General features: G+C 39.6%; 1 protein-coding gene across 4 annotated transcripts; it reads left to right on the forward strand.

Annotated features, from left to right (window-relative positions):
• The first annotated feature begins 1,459 nt into the window (after window positions 1-1,459).
• On the forward strand, window positions 1,460-16,945 carry LOC101487637 (uncharacterized). 4 transcript variants are annotated; one of them, XM_004573716.5, is made up of 17 exons: window positions 1,460-1,577; window positions 2,079-2,139; window positions 3,540-3,876; window positions 4,078-4,180; window positions 4,303-4,438; window positions 5,302-5,411; window positions 5,568-5,827; window positions 5,994-6,217; window positions 6,446-6,556; window positions 7,803-10,715; window positions 11,983-12,130; window positions 12,313-12,418; window positions 14,492-14,648; window positions 14,896-14,982; window positions 15,286-15,427; window positions 15,583-15,665; window positions 16,499-16,945. In XM_004573716.5, exons 1-17 carry the CDS (start codon window positions 1,558-1,560, stop codon window positions 16,553-16,555), a joined length of 5,055 nt encoding a protein of 1,684 aa, XP_004573773.2. In that variant the 5' UTR covers window positions 1,460-1,557; the 3' UTR covers window positions 16,556-16,945. The 4 variants fall into 4 exon arrangements, with proteins under 4 accessions (XP_004573773.2, XP_004573775.2, XP_004573774.2 ...); XM_004573718.5 differs by having other exon boundaries at window positions 7,827-10,715; XM_004573717.5 differs by having other exon boundaries at window positions 6,015-6,217.
• The last annotated feature ends 2,985 nt before the right edge of the window (window positions 16,946-19,930 follow it).

The raw sequence follows: 19,930 nt of genomic DNA on the forward strand, positions 1-19,930 counted from the left end.
TTGCTAGGCGACAGCCCCAAAACATCACTGCTCTCGAGAAGATCTGCATGGAGGAATGGGCCAAAATACCAGCTACTGTGTGTGCAAACCTGGTAAAGACCTATAGTAAACGTTTGACCTCTGTTATTGCCAACAAAGGTTATGTTACAAAGTATTGAGTTGTATTTTTGTTATTGACCAAATACTTATTTTCCACCCTGATTTACGAATAAATTCTTTACAAATCCTACCATGTGGATTCATGGATTCTTTTTTTCTTCACATTCTGTCTCTCACAGTTGAAGTGTACCTCTGGTGCAAATTACTGACCTCTGTCATCAGAGGTCTGAGATTATCACTTTTTTGCCCCACTGTGTGTGTGTGTGTGTGTGTGTGTGTATGTATGTATGCATGTGTGTGTGTGTGTGTATATATGTATATGTATATGTGTGTGTATATGTATATGTGTATATATGTATATATATATATGTATATGTGTATATATGTGTGTGTATATATATGTGTGTATGTGTATATATGTGTATATATATATGTGTATATATATGTATGTGTATATATATGTGTATATATAGATATAGATATAGATATATATAGATATAGATATAGAGAGAGATATATAGAGATATAGAGAGAGATATATAGAGATATATATATATATATCTATATAGATATAGATATAGATAAATATATATATCCTAAATGTGTGATTTCATGCAAACTGTGAAGCGCGAGCTGTTTTTAAAAAAGTGCCGTACAAATAAAGATATTATTATTATTATAACTGTATCACAGTTACACCTTTCCCCCCGTACGACTAATTTATGGCACTTTAGCTTTCATTTCATGGTATGATATTTTAAAATATGTTTAACAGATATAGAATTTGTCTTAAAGAGGGAAATGGCACATTTGCACACAAGAAGGGATTTTATCCAGACAGGTGTTTGTGTCTGAGAAATTGCTCTTGATAGCTCAGGTCAGGTCACAGCTCAGGGATTCGCAGTGGCAGGCGCGTCTTCAGCACATCAAGCGTACAGTCAGCGGACGATAACCCAGGACACAAACTGAGCTTGTGTGTTTTTCTCCACTATACACTTGTGCCTATGTGAGAGGAATACTTGACAGACATCAGGAGTAGGCTATAAGGACAATGTAAGTCTACATTAACCCCTGGAGGGTCCTAGAAAAATGCATACACTATTGGTCTTAGGAGCCACAAATCGACCCAAGACGCCCCAGGGGTTAACTTCACTAAAATTACTGTGTAGTAATCCAGTTAAGATGTTGACCTAATCCTGCAAAACTCTAATGGAGTTTGCCAACTCGCTGTGGGATTACGTGTGCGTGTGCATGTGATGTGTCTCTCTGGGACTCTGTGGTACAGACCTGTATGTGATTTGCTCTCTCTCTCTCTCTCTCTCTCTCTCTCTCTCTCTCTCTCTCTCGATCTTGCCAGAGTAAAACAGAGCTCACATCTACCAGACAGATCACAATGTGAGCCAAAAGTTCTTGCGTTTAGTTAGTCTCTGTCAGGGTGTTAACCTTGTATGACTGAAAATGATGTCCAAGAAGCCAAGGTAGGTACCTATTTACTTATTTATTACATTAAAACAAGTCGATATGAAGACAGGTATAAACTAAATGTACCTTATACAACAGTTCTTCTAATTTTTGGCTTTTTTTCTCAGTTAAAGTAAAAACTTTAGCAGATTGTTACATCATTATGCTTGTTAACCTCATAGTCTTTCATGAATCAAACCTAGTTTGATGTTTGCTGTTTACTTGGCATGTGAGCCTCATCGTTATGTTTTCATGAATAAAAGTATCTGCGCAGGTTATCATTTTGACCAGCAGCAGTCATCACTGGCTGTGTGCTGTTGGGTTTATTTCACAAGCTCTCTTACAAGTAAAATATAATATCAATGCAGCTGTTGTGAAACTAGTAATATGAAAAAGAAAGGTAGTATCTTTATCTTTGTAACCAAATAAAACAATAACATTAAATAAGTGTTTTGGGAAAGTTCAGGTTGTCTGTTGCCAGGATTTATGTGAAGCTGCCTTAATCTTATCTATCGCAGGTGGCAGGAGACCCCAATGAACACTAAGACCAACAATCCCACACAGAAGAAAGGGGGAAAGGTAAGTGCAGGTTTAAAACTCTCAGTAAAATCATTTAGTGTTGCTTTTATAGATGTAATTACGGGGATTATTATATGTTAAAATATGTTTACAGATTATAATCCAACAAGTTATTTTCAAACATCTAAATATTGTAATTTAGGTTTGACAGGACACTGGTCTCATCCTTTTTAAACTCTTCCTAACATACCTTAGATCAGGGGTAGCAAGCCTTAGGCCTGGAGGCTAGAAGTATCCCGGAAAATACTCGAATCCAGTCCACTGGATGTTTTTGGAAAATTTAAAGGAGCACATAAATGAATGAAATTGCAGAAAAGTTCCTGTTTTTCACTATCTACAATAGAATTTTTTTTTAAATGTGTTCACAGTAAAATAAATAAATCTAATAAGAAATTTTCTGTGAATTACCAAAATGTTTTGTTTTAAAATTACAGGGTTGTCTTGACAACAAGCTAGCTTTAACATTTATTTCTTACAATTTAAGCCTAAAGAGTCGTGCTAACAGATGTATTTCATTAACTACAGCAACATTTCTTTATCATGTAAAAAAAACGAGCCATTCTGTTGCAAGTGCACCTCTTTTTTGTTCTATTTAGATAACTCGGGGATTAAATGTGCAGTTTAACTACTTTACACTGATGGAAAGGGGTGTTTCACTGGGAGGTGTGGGCTGTATGTGGGCCACAATGTAAATGAGTTTGACATTAAACCGCACTGCCAAGCTTTTAGTGAAAGAATGTGCTGTGTTATGCTCACAAACAAAACAAAACAAGTATTTCCTTTTATGATTTGTATTGATCATCTGCAGCAGATACACATTACAGTTGAAACAGCACCCCTTTCTTTAGTCTCAGACTGTGTAACCACGCACAGTTCCCTCAGACTGAGTGCATGTTTTTTGTTTTTTGTGAGATTTTCACGCATTTGATTTTGATTTACGTAGCCATTAATGGCTAAAGATCAACATGGTGCAGTTAAAACCTGCACATATCGCCAAGTCAGGACTTAGTCGAGCATCTTCTAATTGATTTCTCTGTCGTGAGATCCAGCCGCAGATTCATTACCTCTGCAGTTAGTGAGGGTGCATCTACTGAGACTGGAATAGATTTGCTGGCTCTCTGAGTGCGCTCAAGCGCTCAAGTGTGATTAAGTTTACAGCTTGTGTGTGTGTGTGTGTGCGTGTTCATGGTTGCAGTGTCGTCAGATGGTTCTTAAGCAAATTAAGAGCTCCGATCAGGATTAAATTGTGCTCTTCATTGTGTGTGTCAAAGACGGGAAGTTAGGATGGGAGGGTGAACATGAGATATAAGTGAAAAACATGCAGAACTTCATCATTTTGTGATTGATTTCTCCTCACACAACCACTGAGGCTCCGTTTTCTCTCTCTATCACTTACGTAGGACCTCACATCACTACCAGCACCTGGAGGGAAGCAGGCGGGCAGCAGTGTGTCTAAAGCCGGTGTCAGCAGCGGACGGAGCAGCAGCCTGGGCAGAGGCAGCAACTTAACTGCAGCTGTTAGTAAAGTTGGCGGGAGTTTGAAAAGAGGCAGCCTCAGCCACCCGGGCTCTGCTGGTCACCCGGTTGCCAGACAAGCATCCCACACAGCCAGAGCAGGTCCCCGCCTCTGCAGCAGCCGAAGCTTTTCATCCCTCCACACCACCTCCCTCTCTGCTGTTCCCTTCATGAGAAGCAGCCGCTCTCTCAACAGGCTCGACCAGAAATCTGCCGGAGAAGGTAACTCCACGCATGTTTCATCTTTGTGTCTAGTTTTCTAGTTTTAAAATAAATATTCAGACTATCCATTAAGGCTAACTTCCTAAATAGTTTTCTTAATCTAAAGATGAAGAAGTTGCTGATTTAGAAAGAAAATAATGATAAATACACTGAAAAGGACTCACAGATTGTTTTTTATCTTCACTGCTGCCTTTATGTCAGAGTCAGACGGTGCATTAGGGAAGTCACAAGCTAAGAAAGGACAAGCCTCTGGGAAGAAGACCCTGAACTCTAGTCGGTTGTCTTCCTCTTTGGAGAAAATCAGGTTTGGTTAAATTCGTTTAAAACGCTGAAATGCTGCTGTTTTTCTAATGAAAAATAAATCTTACATATGGTCTGCAGTCAGTATTTCCTGTTTTGTCCATCTGCTTTTATGTTTTTAATCAGAGGTAGCAAAGAGCCATGCCATGGAAATAATGCTGACAGAATGAAAACAAGCAGCTCCCCTCAGCTAGCAGAGCCTTCCTCCTCTTTGGTTTCCACCAGTGCACAACACCATCACTGCATCAAAGCAAAGAAACTGGTACTGTTAATTTTGAGATCTTATTTATGTATATATGACAGTTTTCTGTTTAAATCTTAACACGCTCATGCTGATGAGCTACAGACCATTCTGTAAATATCTTATGATAGTGGGTTGAAAATCACTCCACATAAAGGCAAACCCAAGAATTTAAATATCCATATTTATATATTTAGACAGTAGGAATGGTCCTGGCTGGAGTTATTCAGGTTATTAAATCTGTGCCACAGGCATCTGTCATTGGCTTTGCACCATTCACTATTTTTGAGAAAGGACAACACCTTTATTACACTACAACTCCCATTACTGCCCTTAAATGTGGGCGATTGTGGCTCAAGAGTTTGCAGTTCGTCTTGTAATCGGAAGGTTGCTGGTTCGAGCCCCGGCTCCGACAGTCTCGGTCGTTGTGTCCTTGGGCCATTTACCATTTAAATGAGCAGTTACTGCATAAAACAAAACTGACAATAAAGGGCAAGCATCTATGCATTAGTGCATGGGCTGGGTAGCAAGAATCCAGCTTGTTATTTGCTTCCTTCTTGATTTTTTTAATACATTTGTAATACTTTAATGTTTCAGATCATTAAACAAATTTTAATATTAGTCCAAGATAAGTTGAGGAAATATTAAATGCAGTTTTTAAGTGATGATCGTTTATTTCGAGGAAAACTTGTTTGATATTAAACATTAAAGTGTGACAAATATGCAAAAACCCAAATTTATCACAGCCCTGTAAGTTTTCTAGAAAAATAACAAAGTCATCCAACATTTTAAGTAAAGATACTGGTGTCACTGCAGTGGGAAACCGTTTTAAGCCAAAAAAATCCTTAAAGGTTCGGTGATAAAAACTGTGTCCACTTTCACAGACCACAGACGGGGTGTACACGCTGTGTGCAATGACTGCTGGGATGAAACGGAACTGGGTCCACGCAGTGTTCAAGAACGTGCGGCCCAGTTTTACACATGACAACACAAGGTAGACTTTTTTAAAAGATAAGTGCTGCATCATTGGAGTGCTGCATTATATTAATATATATTCTAGTGGGTATGGGATGATTTTTGGAAGGTTTATGATAGTCTAAATACTTATAATCAAGCTTAGTAGATGAATTTACTTAAATTGTACTCACAGCTCTCTTTCAGAGCCGGAGACTCAGCAGCTGCAAGAACATGGAATGAGCAACCAGAGAGAAGTTTCACATCAGCAGCAGGAAAAAGAGGACTCCAAAGTGCAGGTAGAAAGAGTGCAGAGCTCAGTCAATGGAAACGCTTCATTGTCTCTTCTCCCTGGCTCACCTGGTGCTCCAGCTCCTACCGATTCTCCATCCCAGGTGGAGGAGGAGGGCACAGCTGCTCACCAATGCTCATTTCTTAGTGGAACCACACAAACTGGTGAGCCATTAAACGAACTCAGACTTAGGTAACTTATTCAATGATCTGCTGTGAAATCTAAAATCATATCTAGTTATACTGACGCATGCCATAAATATGAATCTAACAGAATGTATGTTAACATATTATATATATATACTTTTCTTTTTTTTAAAAAACAAACAAGCATGTGGTCTTCTGTGCAAAGGGTGGGAAGAATGCCAAAGTCTCAGCTCAGTGGTGCTGCCAAAGGACGTGGTGAATGACAGTTTGAACATGCAGACTGCAAGTGAATATCAGACTAAACAGAGTCTCCAGAGGGAAGACCAGCAGGTAAACAGCACCTGTGATTGCACAAAAGTTGAGGAAACTCTGGCATGTGAGCAGCAAACTGGGCAACTTGTCAAAGAGGTGAGATTGTATTTGCATTTCCACCACAATAACAAGAACACACGTGATATATTTTCTTATGAATCAAACCAAAAAGCCGAGTCCAACTTATATAGGTACAAAAGTCTGATCTTTGGTCTGCATTTTTAGGAAACACCAATACAGATATCTTTAATCTACTAAAGAAAAATGAATGAATGAATCAGTCGAATAAATGAACACATCCAGTTTATTACTCTTTTTTATCAGCTGGAACAAACTCAGAGGGAACTGTCTCGACTCCAGCAGTTAAACAGGAATCTGCAGGACGAGCTGCAAAGAGAGAAAGAGATCCATTCAAGGGATTGCTTTGGCGCACAGGTATAATGCATGAGACTCCTTAAGTCTTCTATTTAAATCTAGATTATATCAATTTTCTCCCAGAATCCACACGAGTCAGCTCACCACACCTGACTCCGTGCACAGGGACAGACTGTTGAATATAACAATAATTCCAAACTGTAACAAGAGCAAGAGTAGAGCTTCACTGTCTGCTTTCAAGGCAACAACCCAGCAAGACTAACCCACTGTTGCTTCCTTATGAAGCTGCCCAAAGAAGCTCATCAGAGCAATGCGGAAAGGCCAGCACACACACACACACACACACACACACACACACACACACACACACACACACACACACACAAAGAAAGAGGGAGAATGGAGACAGACATGGGTACATGACCTGGGACACAACTGGGTTACAGGATATTGAAAGGAGGCACAAAAGATGAAACTAAACTCACAGAAACTAGAACAAAGAACATAAACAGCAGACTGAAGCTCAAACACAAAACTTATCATAACTTAGAAAACAACATATTCAGACAGACATCGTTAGAAGTCCAGAAGTCAAAATCTGACTCCGGGACCGTGACATATATCTAGTCCGATGGCAGACTTTCCTTCAGAGAGCATATTGAGCACTTGAAAAAAGGGAAGGTTAGGCTGAGTTTGAAATAGGGCCTGTCTTAATGTATCTGTTAAGAAAACACATGTACAAGCTGCTTTTTTAAATGCGCTTGATTACAGTTAAATAATTTACATGCAGGCAGCTTGTTCTGTAAAATATGTCAATCCAAACGTGCTGAGCTGTGTGCTGTGCTGACTGTTCATGAATAATGCAACAGTCGAAAGTAGCTTTTTACTTGTTGACTTCCTTTCATACTGGTGTGGATTCTTTGGCAGGTCTCCTTTGAAAAATAAAAGGTAAAGATTAAATTAAAATAAATAAACAAATAATAAATAACTAAATAAATAGTGATTTCCCTCTTTGTTGGAACAAAACCAGGGAAGTTTAGCAGTTAACCATCAGCCATGGACACTGATAAATGCCATGATAGTATCAATTAGCAAGGGCATTGTTGGCTAGTAGTGATATTCAGTTCATATTCCGGTGCATCCTTAAATGTTGAGCAAATTTCCAAGTTAAAATGCTTTAAAGCAGCAGATTCCATCCATGAAACGTTAACTTTTCTTTTCTGTCAGAGTTTCTAGCCCTAATACAATACAATACAATACAATACAATATAAAGTTTTCTCTTAATCAAAACCTTTTGTCTTGTAGAATAACACCAACTCATCTTCACAGCAATCTTTGGCTCTACAGCGACTGCAGAAGATAAATCAGGACCTTCGCTTTGAGCTGGAAGCACAAAAGAGAAGTCAGGAGGAAGCCAGAGAGGCAGAACTACGGCGAAGAGTAGATCTCTTAGCCCAGCAAGCTCAGCTGCTGGTTACGGGTGACGCCACTGCACTCGCACAAGCCCATATCGAGCAAGATCGCCAGAGGTTTGAGGAGCGGCAGGTGGAGTGGGAGCGCTGTGTGGCCTCACTGAAGTCCCAGCTGAACATCAGCGAGGAGCAGAGGAGGGAGTCCGAGTCTCGCTTGACACAGCTTCAGCAGGAATTAGATAGCTACCAAAACCTTCAGCTGGAGGCTGAGAAGCTGCGGAAAAATCTTGATGAGGTGTCAGCAAAGCTTCATAACTATGAAGAGACTCAGGCTCAAAAAGATGCTCGGCTACAGAAGCACCTCATGCTTCTTCAAGCAAGTCAGGAGAGGGAGCGACGGAGCTTGATGGCAAGCCTGGCGCAGGCTGAGCAGCATTCACAAGATCTCCAGGAGAAACTGGACAGGTCTGAGCAGCAGGTGGAGAGTCTCACTAAGACCCAGACGTGGACGAGAGAAATCGAGGTGGCACAACGGCAGCTTCAGGAAGAGCTGGCACGTACAATATCTGCCATACAGCGACTCCAGGAGGAAAGGGAGCAACTCGATCGTCGCTGCCTTGAGCTGCAGGATCAGTTAGCAGAGGCAGACAGGGAGGTGGGCAAGCTGCAGGAGCGCTTGAAAACAGAAGAAACGCACTACTACAACCTGGAGCACACGTATGAGAGAGTCTGTGAGGAACTGCAGGTGGCACTGGGAAAACTGCAGCAAAGGGAGTCTGATACGCAGGACATAAGAGAAGGATATGAGAGACAACTTGATAGGAAGGAGCAAGAGCTGAGTGAAGTTTTGCTAAAGATGGAAGTCTTGGGTAACAGCTTGGAGGAGACGGAAGTGAAACTGAATGAGGTGCTGAAAGCATGCACCTGTGCCTCTTCTCAGCTGCAGGATAACTCAGCAGAGACTATTCAGCATAACAAGAGGCAACAGCAAGCAACACAGCATATCAATGTGGAAAAGGATATAGACAGTTACCAGTTGTCTAACAGGTCCAATATCGCAGATGTCAGCCTGATGAATTCTAAAGAACCTGCAGCAAAATCACTGGATGAATCATATCAATACCTCATCACTGCAGGAGATGACCCAGAGCGCTTTATGTCTGTAATCCAGCTGCTTGAAACCAAGCTTTATGTAACGGAGGAGAAGCTAAGAGACATCACACAAAGGCTGGAGGAACACCAGAGTCACATCAGCTGCCGGGACCCCCAGCTTTGCTCCCAGCTGACCCAGAGTCGAGCGACTACCCAGCACCTCAGTCTACTTCTTCACAATCAGGCCAAGAAGAGCCAGCGCTTTGCCCAAGAGACAGAGAATCGCTGCAGGATGCTAGTCGGCAGGTTTCAGGTGGCTCAGAACATCATACAGGCCTGCAGAGAGAGACTTCATGCTAGTCCCCTCGATATTCCAGACTTGGAGAAACAGCTGGCTACGGTCGCTGCCTGTCTTCAGCAAGGAGAGAAAGATGCAGTGAAACACCAGCATGAATCATATAATGTCAGCAAAGGAGAGGGCAAGATCCTCAATGAAGAGAAATCAGCCGGGGCTAAGAGTAACATGAGTAAACCGACTAATACTTGGTCCTCTTTGGATGAGGGTGGAAGTGTTGAGAGGTGCTTAATGAGGGAAATATTCGTAGTAGAAAAAATCGTGTCTGTCCTTCAGAGCCAACATGGTCAGATAACCTCAATATCAAGAAACGATGAGGGGGATGTGGCACAAAGGTACAAAAACATAATCGCTCGAAGAATAGCGTTAAAAGCACAAGAAAGGATGCGATCTGAGAGAACAGGGTGTGACAGCGATGAACTTTTAGAAAGTTTAATCTGTACAGTTTGTGCTGAAGAGGAGCTAATTTATGCTGCCTTAAAAATTCATCAACAGTACGAGGGTGTGACTCCAGTAAACAGCAAAGACGCTGAGGACCGAATGACGGGTCTGGCAGATATCAGTCCCTCGGAGTTGGCTTCTTATGAGGAGAGACTGCAGGAAGATGCCAGGGGCTTGGAAGAACCAGAAGAAGAGGACCAATCAGATAATAAAAAAATGGAGGAAAAGAAAAAACCAGACTGGTTAGAGAGGCTAATATCCCGGCTGCAGAGAAGGGCTACATTTTTACACCAGCTCTGCCTGGTAAACTCTGGTGACAGCAGACCTGTCGGTGGTGATGACATGGAGCATAGAGGGAAGGAAGCTGCTGCCTTTGACTTAAAATGTATGCTGGACCACGCAAAGTTAATTTATTTGTCAGAGCGGATGTACATGGATTTAAAGCAGGAGTTTCAAATTGACGTGAACAAACTGGAAGAGCAGCGCAACGATGGAATAGAGGAGCAGGAGGCCTTAAATGACACAATATGCCAGCTTCAAGAAGACAACGGCGCGCTGAGAAAAGAACTGGAGCTGGCTGAAAAGAAGATAATATCAGTAGAGACCGGGAACCAGAAACTCCTAGAAGACATACAGAAGATTGAGGATTATCATGCAGAACGAGTGGAAAAACTGGAAGGCGAGTTTCAGGAGAAGATAAAGGAACTGCAGCAGATCCACGAAGAGGAGATGAAGCACTTACATGGCTACTACACCAAGTCCTGTGTTTCCAGAGAGAAACAGAGCAAATCCCGCACAGAGGCACCTCTTTACATCCCAAATACATCTTGTCTACCAGAGCAGAGTGTGATGGAGCGGGAAACAGAGGAGGACTTTGGGATCCAAATGAATTACAAGAAAGATTTGGAAAACATTCAGGTAACCAAGACTTTGCATCACGTGAGATAATTAGTCTTAAAGTATGTATTTTTAAAATTCATTTTACAGATTTATTTTTCTCTGTCAAGTTCAAATTCTACTTTCATCACTTTATTCATTACTTTACTTAGTTGAAGCCTTAAATCAATTAGGGTTACATCAGAATTAGCAAGGCTACAATGTAACTATGGAACAAACACTATTCCTAAAAGTAAAAATACAATCACTCAATCAGCCACAACTGTAAAACCACCTGCTTGATTTTGGTTTCCCTCCTCCTGGGAAATCAGCACTGACTTCTGCCTTCCCCTCAATTCATGCTTACTCCATCTGCCATTACCTATTAGAAATGCTGTTAAATCTAAATGAGGATGTGGTCCCAGCTAGTCAATGAATATACCGCAGCATCCATGATTTCTCAGCAGAACATTGAATTCTAAATAAATAAATGATACTGATTTTACCTGTTGCTGGTTTCAGTGTTATGGCTGCTGGTGTAGATTTCTCTACACTTTACATATATAATAATCAGCCACTTTGTTAGTACCCCAGGCTGGTACAGAGTTGGGCATGCTTTTGCCTTCAGACCTGCCTTATATCATGGCACAGATTCACAGTGATGTAAATTTAGTCCCTATTGATGTGACAGCATCACACATTTCCTGCAGATTTGTCGGCTTTACATCCATGACACGAATCTCCTGCTTCACCAAATCCCAAACTAATTATAGGGTATAAAAATTTGTATCTTGGTAGATTTAAAAAAATGTATTTAATGAGATTTTTCCAATGCCTGACTAAAGCTGGCAAGGAAACAAAAAAATTGTCTGCAGTTTGTGGAAAATTGTTTTTTACTATAATTTATAGTACACTATAATTTTATTTATTTATTTATTTTAACGGGTTGTACAGAAGCTCCAAACGCAATTTCATTGTTCTTTGACAATGACAATAAATAAATACTTGATACAAAGGTGCTCTGCTGGATTGAGATGTGGCGATTGTGGAGGCCATTTGAGTACAGTTAACTCTTTGTTATGTTTAAGAAAGCCGTTTTGAGTGTATATAGACTATATCAAGCACAAAAGTTATTTTTGGCTGCTCTCTTATTCACAAAGGTCGTCGCAGCAGCTACCTCCCCCTCCTGACACACCACCCGATGGATTTGGATATCCTCCTAAAATTAAACCTATTAGGCAAATGTGAAAACCGTCACACCACAGAGCCACTCATATCGCACAACAACCACCTTTAAATATCATTATAGGCTTCCTGTGAACAGGAGTTGACTGCTGTGGAGGAAATGCACAGGGATCTGATAGAAGACTTGCAGCAGCAGCATCAGAAGGAGGTGGCTGAACTTCTGAAGGAGAAAGAGCAGCTCCTGCAGGAGGAGACAGCCGCGACAATGGCAGGCAAGCAAGAAAACATGGAACATAAATGCACTGTTGTCAAAACATTTTTATTGCTAAGTTGTGTTTAATACTAATTAATAATACATTTGATTAATTAGTTGTAAGAATGCTATATTAGAGTTATGCCTGATAGGAATAATTCCACCAAGGCAGTACTGAAAGTAAGTTCTGCTTCTCGACAGCTATTGTGGCAATGAGGAGGGCTCACAAACTGGAGCTAGAGAAAAGCAGACAGTCCCAGCGCATCATGGAAAGCGATGATGTCACGCTGCTCCACGGCGAATACGAGTGAGTGACGTGTGGTTTCAAAATGTTTGCCAACCCCCCCCCCCCAAAAAAACCAGCTTGTATTTTATTGCAGCATTTACTGTAGAGGTGTTGTACTGCATTTGTACTTGTTACCTGTACTTCATATCGTGAGCAGGTAACAGTGTTAATGGTATGAAATGTTTCTAGAACTGCAGGTTAATTCGTGCTATTTTTTCCCTCTGTGTGCAACATCATTTTCATTTACAGTTTTTTCTGAATGCTTAAACCCTAACTGTGATTCCTGTAGCACAATCTCTAAAACTATTCAGACTTATAGCAAAACCACTCACTGAGTTTGCAAAACTAAAAGCACAAAAACTGCTTTGCACTCAGTTTGCAATTTTGTAACACACACTTTGCAAAACTGTAGGCACAATTCACTGCACAACACTCAATTACCAAATTTCCAACACACTCCTAGCAAAAGTATACACATGTATGGCTATCATTAACACTAATTTGCCAACTGTCTGGCACACTTTCACATGTGAAAACTTTTTTAGATAATTAGTTCACTTTGCAATCAGCCTAAGCACTATAATACAGGTAAGCTGTGTGTGCGGAGTACAATGGAGGGAGCAGAAAGAGTGAGAAGTAGAGGAGGCCGAGGAAGAGGACGTGGAGGTGAAGAAGTAGGATGAAGAGGACGACAAGGACAAGGAGGAGCAAGAGGAAGACGAGGAGGGGGGAGAGGAAGGGTAGGAAGAGTAAGAAATAGAATTACTGATGACATCAGAGCTACAATAGTGGACCATGTAATCAACCGTGGAATGACCCTGAGGGTAGCTGGCCAACGGGTCCAGCCTAACTCGAGCCGCTACACTGTAGCAAGTACCATAAGGACATCTTGAAATAAGAATCGGTTAGTACAGTCACTTCGCACAAAGATTTGTAGCACTGCCATATGCCAATGAGAAACACACCAATACCATTGATGTAAAAATACTGAAATTGTTACTTTACAGAATTGCTAGATGACCAGATGCTGGGGGCAGAGGAAGCATGTTCACTGCAGACCAAGTAACCCATATAGTCATTATGGCGGTTGCAAATAATCTTATACTTGGAAATAAACACTTGTGTTTGTTTTGATGTGTTTGAATAAACACCAGTACTTGAAGTTTGGATCCCTCTATGCTTATGGATCTATGACAGAAGTATGAGCTCAAACTGACATAGCCTACCTTGTGCACAGAGAAAGCAAAAGCCAGATGTGTTTTGTATTCATACCATCAGTGTGCAGTTGGCGCATTGTGTGCTTAGTAGATGATGGCTTGTGTGTACTGTTTGATACGGAAACACCATTTTTACGAAGGTGTGAAGGGTTAATCTAGCTGTGTTTGCTTTTGCAAGAGAACTACAATGTTTTGATTATTGGGTGACAGGTTTTCTTATTTGTGTGAAGAGTTTTGCAAAATTAGCCAATAGTTACAAAAAATGTGCTTAAGCAATCAGAAAAAACTGTAACAAGATTGTAAATCTGTGGGATGTAAACTGCATTTTTAGATTTAAAATATGTTTCAATAAAATATTGCTGTTGAATTTTGCTGTCTTTTTAAGTTTTGCATTGTGTTATTGTTTTGGCCATAAGTTTAACAGTTTTGAAAACAGTATGTAAGTACATGCAAAATGTCCTGTACGTACAAAGATTTTTGGCAGTTGTTGTGTCTGAGTGAGAAAATAATTCATGAAATTTGAGAGATGTAGTCATTGAATGCATTTTGTGCCAAAACAATGATAACTGATCCTCAGTTTAGCCCACATAGACTTCTGTTGTGCTCACCGTGTGAGGAGTTTTGCAAAAGTGACCTAAGTATTGAGAAATGTGTCCTAGCGTCTGTAAAAAACTGTAATGAGAGTGGTCATCATTGGAAATCTGTTAAACACAGACGGCAAATGACAAATACACATTCTTTTATAATAGCTGTTTTAAAACACAATCTTTACTTGCAATAAGATTCATGAATTAATAAACCAGCGCAGATCATGGAGGAAGAGACAACTGCTTGCTTTCCCGTTCGTCATCATCTGTGCTTTGCTTTGTCATCAAAGGAAGGAGATCCAGTTATTGCAGAAGGAGCTGGAGATGCTGTCGGTTCAGCACACCGAGAAATGCCTGGACAACTCTCAGCTCAGAGAGGAACTGCAAGATGAGAGAAAATCAATGATGCAGTGCCAAAAAGAAAACCAGGAACTCAAAAAGAAACAGGTAGACAGACTTCTTTTCACTGAGCTTATATCAGCATCTCAGGAGAGACGCACAGAGAGGGAGTGCTCCCTGCTGTCCATACAACAGAGTCCAGAAAATACAGCTCCTGTATGTTTAATTATTCCAAACAGGCATCAGCAACAGCAATAGTCCAGTTCCTTATCTGCTCATCTCATTTATATTTAATATAGTTAGACGGAAATTATAGGCTGTGTGTGTGTGTTGATACGATTAATCTATGTTACAGGTGATTCTGAGGTCGAGGGAGGCAGAAATTCAGTTTCTCAGACAGGAATCTCATTCTCTCAGAGAAGAGTTGAAGATTGCTCAGATGGTAGTAATTTTAATTTATTATTATCTTTTTTAACTTTGTTAGACTAGACTTTTGTTATATGTCAACTTTTATGTCGTGCTTTATATTTACTTATTTACTGGAATTAGTGGATAAATATAACAGCAAAAAAACAAAAACAAACCCCCCCCCCAAAAAACAAGTGATCCACATCAACCATGTTTAATTTACAATTTAACCTAATATCCTGTATGTAGTAATATATATAACCTAATCCAAAGTGTGTGTGTGTGTGTGTGTGTGTGTGTGTGTGTGTGTGTGTGTGTGTGTGTGTGTGTCACACAGGACAAAATATATGCTGAGAATAGGCTCAAGACCCCCTATACAAACAGCCAAGGTGAATCCCACCAACATGTCAATAGGCTTGGTGAAGATTTTAAGTTCTCCACCTGGTCTCCAAGAAGAGTCACTGCAGGGCCGAGCCACGGTGAGACACGTTTCACAATGTGAAAGTGTGAAGTGTGTGACATTCATACAAAGTGTGCTGCCTCAGTGTGAAGCCTGATATCATTTATCAGCACATAGGTAATAAAGTTAAACTCAAGTATAGACTGTTTTGTCTTTCCTCTTTCCCCCCCTCAGATGACTCTGAGGGAAAGACAAACACTGCTACTTTTCCAAAGAAATCATCCCTCGTGCGACAAATAAGAGATGTCAGATCGAAGGTAAGAGCTGATGCGTCTTCAGTTTGACCAGAAAGCAAAAGTATCAGTTTTAAAATCTTTAAAAAGTAGATTCTACTGTTGCAATCTTGTCTGCAAACACTTTAAAAAAGCGCACTTACAGATTCCTCTTATTAATTCCATAGAAATGAAGAAGGTAAGTAGCAGTCAGAAGCTGCTAATCAAAGCTTCTGGCTGCTACTTACCTGATCATCAGCAAGAGTGAGCAACTCCATGTAATCAGAATTTGTCTCAGTTTGCTGGTCTGCAGGATTCAGGTGTGTTATAGCACAATGCCACAATCTTCCCAGGAGTGGGCGTCCAGCGTGGACTCCTGGCAGCTCAGTTTAGGTTTGCAAAGATGTATCTAAACAAACCACAAGACTTCTGGGACACCAAAATTGAGATGTTTGGCCGTAATGCAGAGCACCAGAAAACCAAACAGAGCATATAATCGTAAACACCTCATACCAACTGCCAGCACGGTGAAGGAGGGATGAGGAGTTTGGCATCTTGCACTCATTGATTCTACCATGAACTATTCTAAGGTGAAAAAAACCTCAATGAACTGAGGCAATGTTGTAGAGAAGAGTGGGCTAAAATTGCTCCACAACAACGTGAGAGACTGATAAAGTCATGCAGAGACTGATTACTTCAAGTTATTGCCGCTAAAGATGGTTCAAGTAGTTAAATGAAGAGGTGTAGTCAGGGTTTTTTTATAGGGGTTCACTTTCTCTATCACATGACTACAACTTTTGCCCTCTATCATGACAAAAGACATTTAACAGATAAGATTTATTATTTAAATCATTTTTGTGCATCTCTTCATTCCTCAGAGTTTAAAAGAGGGCCTTTCTGTCCAAGAAAGGATGAAGCTGTTCGAGTCATTCTGATCCAGAGAAGATGACCAGCTGACATCAGAGCTTTTCAGAAATCTGTTTTATTATAACCTTTTTGTGTGTTGAATGATCAGAACAGGACACTAGAGGGCGCAACAAACACAGGTCATTTTACACATGCATTCAGTGCATTACACAGAGGTTTTGTAACTTAAAGACAAACTGTATTTTTATTGAAACACAGCTCACATAAGCGTATTGGATCACTTGTATTTGACATTATAGGCCACATAACGCAACATTTACCCTTCCAGCAGAGGAAATACATTCCTGAAAGAGAAGAGATGCTACTGTACTTTTATTACCTTCATATTTATTCGAAACAGCTGCTTTATGACTTCAAATAAATGAGCTTTCAAGTAAAACAAGGTTGGTCAAAAATAATGTGGATCTCTGTTTTCTTATTTTTTAAACAACCATTAACTAAAGTCAGTGTTTCTGTGCTTGTTTTGATTTTTCCTACAAACAAAATAACACTGACTGGATTTCACACAATGTACACAATCTTACGCTTTCAGGAAGAAAAAGGGACTTTAAAATCATAATTACCCTGCAAAAGGAAGAAAAACAGTTTAGAATGGGGTAATATCATTTAACATAAACTCTGGTAATGAAAGGAGGAAAGGGAAACATGGTTTCCTTGTATGATCTGTTAAACAGTACACCAAAGCACAGTGTTTACACCTTACTATAATTTGTTGCTTATATATTGCTTAGATCTTATGTGTCTCCTTGTCTATCTGACTTACCTTTTGTGACAGCGACACATCATCTATTTTTGTCTCTCGCTGTGTTATGACAGCTGAACTAAAACTATTAGTCACTTATAATCAGTGAATTTGTTGATTTTATCAGTGATTTATTAAATTGTTTGATCAATCAGAAAAAAGAAAATGATGGCCTTAAACAGACAAATTAAAACAAGTGGAGAGCAATAAAGATTTACTTATATTTAACTGATGTAAAGTACAGCCCAATTTTTTTTTTTAAAAAGCAAGAAAATTGTGTAAAATGTGATTAAAAACAGAATGCAGAGATTCTCTGTACTGATGATGACATATTCACAGTCATTGTAATCTTACATTGAGACACATTATTCTGAAAAGGTTCCATAATTTGTAGACGTAGGGTTTTTTTTTGCAGTTTAATGAAACTCTGCCTCTCTTAAGACGGTCTTTTTTATACCCAATCACTAATTTAACCTAATGATCCTCAAACTTCCTCATACTGCTGAATTTTTTTTTTACCACCACTTAATTTTCCAGCCGATTTTCCCAGTCCTGTCACAACATTTTAGAGACGTGTTATTACCATCGAATTAAAAATTACCCACTTAAACATTTAAACTTCTAATGTTTTTATGAGATTTCATTGCATTATGTTTTTATTTACGTTCTTACACACAGTGTCCAAACCTAAACAGAAACCATTAGAGGCATCTGACCTCAGCATGTAAAATGTGACTCTAGTGATCTTATAATGTTTCCTGGAAACTGCCCCTTGAGGACAAATGACGCAAAAAAATAAAGTTAACTGAACTCATTTTACATTGAGGCCCACATACAGACCACTTTACACTTAAGTGGACCGGATGAGTGAAATTCCACTTCCTGTCAGTGAAAAGACATTTAACTACATATTCAATAAATGATGATGTCCTAATATAAGATAAAGAAGTATAATTTCAACAGCATGTCTCAGTTTTTCCGCATGATAAATGTTTGAAACACAGAAAACATTCTGGTCGCTCAATGGCCAGACTCTTCCATGTTTATAAAACATAAAGTTTTAGTTGATTGATGTTTTTTTTTCTTTTTTCTAAACAAAATTTAGTATACAATGAAAAAAAGGAACTTTTGTGTCATTTAATTGTTTATCTGTTGATTAACTATTTCGATGTAGTGTGAATGACTGAGGGGAAGCTAAGTATCAGAAGAAAAAGCTGTAAAACTTGTAAAAATAAATTTAAAAGTCCAAAAATTTATGCCCTCCTTTATATTTTCCAATTTATGCCTTTGCTGGGCTACCTCTGCCCCCCGGGATTTATATTTGACGCCCCTGCTAGTCTGGATCAGGCAACATACCGGTAGCATACATTACTCCAGAACAAAAAAAATCTTTTCAAAGCATAAAAAAGTTGACTAGACTTTATGTTTATGCAGAAATGTTCATTTAACTACTCACAGGACATCCCGTGTGTAGATATAGCCGAGCTGTTAGGGTTACAGGATGAAGCCAGGGTGTCTGGTCACCAAAAACCTGCTGCTGCACAGCTCAGGATCAAACTGTGTGTCTCTTCCAAGGTAGAAACAGTCTTCTAATTACTTCTAAAATAACTGTCTTACTAAACAGACTTGGTTCATATTACTCAAACACAGCTCAGATAGCTCCTGAAGATTTATGTATGCTAAAATGTATTTATTAATTAATTAGTGTAATCAGCAGAGCATTTCTAAGGGCTTTTTAAAACATGTTTTTAAGCTTTATTTTTGGGAAACACTGACCCACATCTCCAGAGATCACATTTCTGTCTATGTCACAGCTCTCAGTGCTTTTGCAGAGCACATAACTTTGAAGGTACCCTGTTCTTTGGAGTCGCATTTCCAAAAAGGAACATCGCACCTCATTAAAACCCAACACCCATCTTTCCTTCCCTGTGACTGCCTGTGAAACTCCAGTCATGGTAGTTGACACTTTGAAATACCAAAGCTGATTCTTTGTGTTATGCATCATGGATGTAATTTGTAAGCTGGTGTGTGAAAATCCATGTTCGTTTTATTTTTGGACACAAAGTAAGATTTTGCGTCCTAAAGTGACAAATATGCTTTCTTACTGAAAAGTTAAGTATTTGCTGCAACTCTCATGTGGCATTTCAGCAAGTGCTGTTGGCAAAACTGATGGAATTGAATGCAGAAAAGTACCATCAGATAAACATTAACTGAATTTCTTTGTAATTTAAGCATTTTATTCCAGATCCTAATGCCCCGTTTCTTTTTGTATCAGCAGGGTGACAGAGTTCCTGGTATATATAATTTTTGAGTTTATATTGCTGCATTAATTAAAGCTCATAAAGTAGATGATTCATGACAGTCCTCTAAATACTTCTACATCTACTCAGTTTTCTTCTTTTGGCTGCCAAAGCAGATGATCTCCATGTTCTCCATCACTGTGGTCATCCTCTTTTCCTCCTGCTCTTTTCCTCTCCACGTGTCCAAACCACCTCGGCTTTGTCCCTCGAACTTTCTCTCCAAAGGGCTGAACCTGAGCTGTCCCTTTGATGCATTCATTCCTAATCTTCTCCATCCTCATCATTCAGAACAGTTACTAGACACTCAGTGTCAACCAAGAACTGAATTTAAATACAAAACC

This window comes from Maylandia zebra, linkage group LG4, assembly GCF_041146795.1.
Source record: "Maylandia zebra isolate NMK-2024a linkage group LG4, Mzebra_GT3a, whole genome shotgun sequence".
In the NCBI taxonomy this organism is placed as follows: Eukaryota; Metazoa; Chordata; class Actinopteri; order Cichliformes; family Cichlidae; genus Maylandia; species Maylandia zebra.

Excerpts from the sequence above, each read along its gene's own strand:
- LOC101487637 (XM_004573716.5), top strand. The coding sequence starts at position 1,558 with ATGATGTCCAAGAAGCCAAG. Across the intron at positions 5,828-5,993 it reads TAGTGGAACCACACAAACTG|CATGTGGTCTTCTGTGCAAA; the intron begins GTGAGCCATTAA and ends AAAACAAACAAG. Across the intron at positions 15,666-16,498 it reads TAAGAGATGTCAGATCGAAG|AGTTTAAAAGAGGGCCTTTC; the intron begins GTAAGAGCTGAT and ends TTCATTCCTCAG.